General features: G+C 39.8%; 1 protein-coding gene across 1 annotated transcript; it reads left to right on the top strand.

The window, feature by feature from the left end:
• The first annotated feature begins 1,209 nt into the window (after window positions 1-1,209).
• Window positions 1,210-2,289, top strand: LOC123646111 (olfactory receptor 1Q1-like). Its single transcript, XM_045562779.1, has one exon. It carries the CDS (start codon window positions 1,285-1,287, stop codon window positions 2,227-2,229), a length of 945 nt encoding a protein of 314 aa, XP_045418735.1. The 5' UTR covers window positions 1,210-1,284; the 3' UTR covers window positions 2,230-2,289.
• Window positions 2,290-6,946: the final 4,657 nt, after the last annotated feature.

Genomic DNA, 6,946 nt, shown 5'->3' with positions numbered 1-6,946 from the left:
CATCCAATGGCATCTAAACACCGGAGTGACTTGATAGTCATATCATCCATTTTTAAAATGCAAGAACAAAGATGCCCTTAATCACCATAAGTTTTACATCATTCCTTTTCAATTTAAACATGTATTTCCATTTTTCTTCCCCTATGCAAATTTTATCCTATTGTAATAAATCTTTATGCTGAAAAGTATTTTATAACCACCTGCCTTACTTTTCTCAATGAAAAAAAACCATAAAATTTAAGTTATTTTGAATTTCTTGTGATCATAAAATTTTAAGAGTTAAAAACCATCAGAAAAGGTCATCTGAATTATTGTTACAATTAGTAGTAGTAAACAACAGACCAAAATTATGTAATTATTAAATTGCTTCAATCATAAAGTTGCTAATGTACACCTATTTTGACCTATAAAAATGGTAACTTCATATTGTAATATGTCACAAATTTTGAAAATATTTATTAGACCTAAATAATATGGTTTTAATTAAAGGTACCTAACAGAATACTGGCTTTTTTTTAGTTCATGTATCCAGAAATGAGTATTATTTATTACTAGAAAAAGTCAAAATCAGCATCAATTCTATTACTATTTGTTTTTCATTTGTTACATGGGAGACAGGATAATGCATAAGGTGACATCTCAAAGAAAAGATGAGTTTAGAAAAAAGAAATATGGAGATTAAGAAACCTATTCTGCTAAAACCATGTCTGTGCACTCTTTGAGAACTCTTTGGGAGTCAACAAGGGAATGTATCCCACAAAGTGAAACTTGCTGAACCAAATGTCCTCTGACATCCCTTTCAGCAGGCAGATTCCTTGGTTATATATTAACAGCTCATCAACAGGCCTTACTACCATGAATAAGATGTCTTGGTTTTAATTTAAGGAATTCGATCATATAGTGGCTAATAGTATAGCCATTGGAGCCAGATAAACATGACTTAAATTCAGATTTTGCCCTTTATGAGCTTAAACTTTGCATGCCTCAGTTTTCTAATGTGTAAAACTGAAATAAAAATAATAATAATAGCCTCAGGGGTTATTGATTTAAATGTGATAAGGCAGAAACACCCTTGGCTCAAGGTAAATGCTCTGTAAATGTTAGCTGTGATGATAGTAATGATGTTAATGATAATGAAAAATCCATATTATTTTGGAAAATTATTAGCACTTGGTTCCTTTATCAGCACCATGTGTAGTTGATCTGGGGACACAACAGTAACTAAAGAGCCTGTTCCTATGTCCAAGTCTATAAAAATCATTCTTTTTGTTCTTATGGCAACAGATGGACAATACCAGCAGGACCAATGTGTCCCATTTTGTTCTCTTGGGCATTTCTACCCACTCAGAAGAGCAGATCCCACTCTTCCTTCTTTTTCTACTCATGTACACAATCAGCATTTCTGGCAACTTTGCCATCATCACACTGATTATCTCTGCTCCCCACTTCCACACCCCCATGTACATCTTCCTCAGTAACTTGGCCTTAGCGGACATCTGCTTCACCTCCACCACTGTGCCCAAGATGCTGCAGAATATCTTCTCCCCTACAAAGGCCATTTCCTACATGGACTGCTTAGCCCAGACTTATTTCTTCATTTGCTTTGCAGCCATGGAAAACTTCCTTCTGGTTGCTATGGCCTACGACAGATACATCGCCATCTGCCACCCTTTCCGTTACCCTGTGATTCTGACCAGAGTACTGTGTGCCCAGATGGTGGCCATGTGCCATGTCCTCTCCCACCTTCATGCCCTACTGCACACCTTGCTCCTGGGCCGGCTGATCTTCTGTGCAGATAACAGGATCCCCCACTTCTTCTGTGACCTCTACCCTCTGATGAAGATCTCCTGCAGCAGCACCCACCTCAACACCCTGATGATTCACACAGAAGGTGTTGTTGTCATCAATGGAGCTCTGGCCCTCATTATTGCCTCCTATGCCTGCATCATCTCAGTGGTCCTCCGGATCCCCTCAGCCAAGGGCAAGTGGAGAGCCTTTTCCACTTGTGGCTCCCACATCACGGTGGTGGCCATGTTCTATGGCACCCTCACATGGGTCTACTTCCGGCCCCTTTCCAGCTATTCAGTGACCAAGGGTCGCATTGTGACAGTCATGTACACAGTGGTGACCCCCATAGTGAACCCCTTCATCTACAGCCTGAGGAATGGGGATGTCAAGGGAGCCTTGAGGAAATGGATGAACAGAATATGGACTTCTTTCTTTAGATAAAACTCCAAAACACAGTTCAGAGTTTTTCCTATGATTCTGGGTAAACAATTTTGTGCCTCACAGATCGGCTCCCTTTAAGACTTCCCAGAAATATCTAAATTAAGTCCATATCATGGATTTTCTGATTAGATATTGTCCTGAGATAACTCTTAAACCCAAAGGAATCACCATGAACTTAAGTAAAACACTAGCATTGCTTCAACTATAATTAAAGGTGTTCTCTGTGCCTGCAATTAAACACCAGAGTTGTAATTCTCAGAGTTCTTAGATCCAAGCAACAGAAACCAATTCTGGTTTATTCATGAAAGATTGGAGCTTATTGAAAAGATAACTGGGGCTCATGAATTTCCAAGGCTCAAAAAATGTACAAGAATAAGAAAGGTCATATAGTCAGAACCACAGTTGTAATCATGTCCCAGAACTAGTCTGTAGCCAGCAAACTCTGTTCACTGCAGCTTGCACCCTCACCAACAATGCCAGCAACAGTCACCGTGCATAGCCCTCGGAGGCCTAAAAGCTGGACATTAGCATCCCCAGGAAGAACTGCCCACTTCTTATTCTTTTCACCACTATCTCTAAATTCAAAATAAGGACGTGTAACTGATTGGCCAAGAATTGGTCACTTGCCTATCTATACTCTAGCTTCCAGGGAGAGCAATATTGGTGTCTTTATTTTCCATAAGTTTATATAAGACACGTGAAATGGGGTAACTGCTCCAATATGGGAAGGGGGACATGATGACAATGTCCACTATATGGGGTCAGAAGTTGTAGATTCTCCGGAATTAAGCACTGCCATGCTCTCCAATTTGCATTTTCTTAACCTTCTTTAGCTGCACTGTTCAGGTATACCTTAAATTCCTTTTGTCTCAGCAGGCTCCAGATGGTTCCCACAGCTGGTTCGTGGAACTCATCTAACACTGGGTGTTTGTCTGCTGACCAGTCAGTGCTGGGCATGGGGAACAGATTCAGGAGTCAAGATATCTATTCAAATGTCGATTCTTCAGACTCATGGGTCAAGAGGAAGATGTGAGAGGGGCCTCCCCGGACATGGGGCAGAAGATTCAAGTGCAGACTGAATTAGTCCATCTGTCTGTACGAAGTTTCTCTTACAGGACAAGAGTAGTTATGACACTGGGGTGAGAAGGAGCTAAAATTGTGGTAATTTTGTGTAATGTGCTAGAAGGGTTTCTTGTAACCTATATAGAAACCATAGTCAAAATTTATACCATTGAAATAGGTATAAGAAGGTATATTTCTTAAGTCTTTGTCTCCCCAAAGCATGCTGGTTTGGACAATAAATTATATGGACACCCTAGTTATAAAGCCTCTTCTGACCACCATCCCAATTCCCCAGCACAGGTTGACTAGATGTACCTCTCTGTGTCCACACCACTTACTCTATGAATCTTTCCCTTCATTTCATTGCTCTCATTTGTTTACAGTCTGTCTCCCTCTACTCTTTTATAAGCTCTTTCAGAATATGTATCCCAAACATGGGGCACAAGTTATGGCACATAATACATTGTTAACAAATAGGCATTAAATAAATTTAAGAAATAAATGAAAATCCCACAGCTGGTAGAATGGTGATCAAAAGTCACACTGACAACACCAGGCAAATACATTTCCTGATGACCACAGCACATTGTGGTTGTCTCTAAGCCTCCATGATTCATGTTGCTTCGTGCAGTCCTTGTTCACTCACAAACACACCAAGTCTCAACTTAGCCTTTGGGTATCTTAAGTCCAATCACTGGAACTGGCACTCAGGCTTGAGCTTTGGTTATTTTCACAGGGGTTTGGACATCATGTCATTCCATTCTTGAACACTGAGCATTGGACTATGGTTATTCTCCTTTAGAACCAGATTAAAACCATTTTATTTCCTCATCCAGCATCTCATTTGCCCCTTACACTTCCTATCCCGTTTCATTCATGTTGCTGACATTCCATCTGGCCTTGTGCCGAAGTCTGGTTGATGTGTCTGGGTAACTTGCCCAGCTGGGGACTGGTTAACAGCCAAGAGAAGCTCCTGGACGTGGGGAAACAATAGATGTTGGTGTGGATGCGGTAAAAAGGGAATACTTATACACTGTTGGTGGGAATGTAAATTAGTATAACCTCTATGGAGATCAATATGCAGATTTCTCAAAGAACTAAAAGTAGATCTACCACTCAATCCTGCAATCTCACTACTGGGCATCTACGCAGAGGAAAAGAAATCATTATTTCAGAAAGATACCTGCACTTGTGTGTTTACTAAATGCAGTACAAAGAACTGATGAGCTGAGTTCAGCCTAGAGTACTGACCCACAGAACTGTGAGCAATATAATCATTGTTATCTGAACAACTAAATTTTGGGATGGTTCATTATGTAGCAATGAGTAACTTAAACAGGTTTCTTGGATGATTTGCATGAATCTTTATAATCCTATCATTTTTAAAATGGGAACGATAATGACATCTATTTCACTTGATTGCTGTTAGGATTAAACAAGATGCATAATTGCAATCATTTAGAATAGAGTCTGAAATGCTCAATAAATGCTATTTTGTATGAAAATGATAAAAATTATTAAGATTTAACAAAAAATGTTCACTGAAAGATTACAACCCGCAGCATGCATGACACACAGAATTCTTTCAGTTTCTCTCCTAGAGGTTTTATCTCCATAGAAATGCTTCTTATAGAATGCCCTAAATCATGTTGCACTCTGGAAATTGCATTGCTATGATGTGTAAAGTGAAGCAACAAGTGTTAAGAGAGTTTCTCCTTTTCACTCAGATCTGGGAGCTCATGAAGGAAACTGGAAGAGAAATTGGTCCACATCAAGAACTCACTTGATTCTCTCATAAAGCCAGATTTGTGTCCCTAAAAGTCAAATGTACAGGACATTCTAGAAGACCTAGAGAGCTGGAAAGGGTCAGTATAGTAAACTGCCCCTGCCCCGCGCCCAAGAAACAACCAACCAAACAAAAAAACTTTTGGTAGTGCCAACCCAGCCAATGTTTCCTTTTATTAATACTTTAAGCATCACACACTTGCATACAAAATGGTTGGCCTAGGGAGCTGTGTTTATATTATGTGTTCCCATCCCTTAGACATATTTGGTTAGACCATGGAGAACATGGTTCACATTCTCTCCCTGGGGCAGCCAAGCACAGGGAGGAGGAGAATAGGCTGGCCTGCAGAAAGAAACATGAATCTGATTTGCAATGAGACGTAACGTCAAGAACAAAGTAATTCCAGAGTGATGGACAGAGGATCTATTTTGGTTCCTATGGCTTTTCAGTTCCTGGTTTCCATTACATATGAGATCCTTGTGCCTCACATCTCCAAAATTTCAAAATTTCTTTGAAGTTCTTTCAAACAAACTTTTCTATTCTTGTTGATATACTCTATGAATTCTCTAGTGGTTCTCTCTCATTCTTTTATGACTTCAGCATCTGGTTATCTCTGTCCACCACTATTTATCATTTTTGGAAACATCTACATAAATGGTCTAACTAACGTCTTGAATTCTCAGTTTGGGACTTCTGTAGCTTCCACAATCTTTTACATTACCTCATCTCAGCCATCCACTCATGTGGTCCTATCTTAGATGTTGTCACCACCAATAATTACATCATCTGTGAAATCTTGATTTTAAACATCACAATTCCTATCAGCTTCTATTTTTTCACCATGTAGTGGCCCGATTACAGAACAGGGGATGAACACAGAAAGAAACACACAGACACACAAAGACGGTACAAGACTGCAGCGCCGAAAAGCACCAGTCGCTTTATTTTTATACTCCTTTTGTCCAGCAGCTACTTTCTGGTACCTGACTATCTTTAGAGTCCTGAGGTGATATGTCCCATTTCTTATGGAAATTGCTCAAGGAAGGTAGACATTTGCATGTTAACCTTTGGACCTCATTACCGGGTGCAGGACAATGAGACATGCCTTGGCTTGCGTGCAGGACCTAAGGCCCTTGGCTATTTTCCATAGGGAACAGTTTGTCTGTTTAATAAGCCATTCACCTTTAGCTCCAGGGAGCATTCAGCAGTCAATAGGCCGCATCCGGACCCATTGACTTCTGGCGTCAAGGAGTGTTCTGGACCTATTGACCTTTGGACCCAAGAAGCAAGTCCAGTTTCGCTGACTCTGGGCTCAAGCCAATTCTTGCCCAGGAATGGTCCCTACACACCGTTTTTAATTTAGTTATCAAACTCTGCCAATTCCCTGACATGATTGAGATCTATTACCCCTTTAAATTGTTTTTCATTATCTATAACCTAATTTATGCTCTTCCTTCCCACCCTAACAACCATAAACACCTTCTTGTAAACACCCTTGTTCTTTTGCCCCCTTTTGTACTACCTGGAAAATTTCAGCCCTGGCTAAATCCAGTGTTTTTCTCATTTATGTCTGTACATGAATACCTCAATATTGTTGGAGAAGATCACTCAATCATGCTGATTTGACTAATAATAAACTTGTGAACAAAATACCCAAATGGATACTCAATACTGGCACATAATCCTATAATATTCCTTCACTTTTCCAAACTCTAGAATGATTATTTCACATATTCTCTTCCTACAATTCTCTAAAACAACCCTGCTCCCACCACTTTCAGTTGAAGTTTCTTCAAGCATATGTCTTCTTCCCACCACCAAATCCACCAGCTCACCTACATTTGAATTCGCATATTCTGACTTCCTTTT

Source organism: Lemur catta, chromosome 10 (assembly GCF_020740605.2).
Source record: "Lemur catta isolate mLemCat1 chromosome 10, mLemCat1.pri, whole genome shotgun sequence".
Classification (NCBI taxonomy): Eukaryota; Metazoa; Chordata; class Mammalia; order Primates; family Lemuridae; genus Lemur; species Lemur catta.
This window is presented reverse-complemented; position numbering and strand designations above follow the sequence as displayed.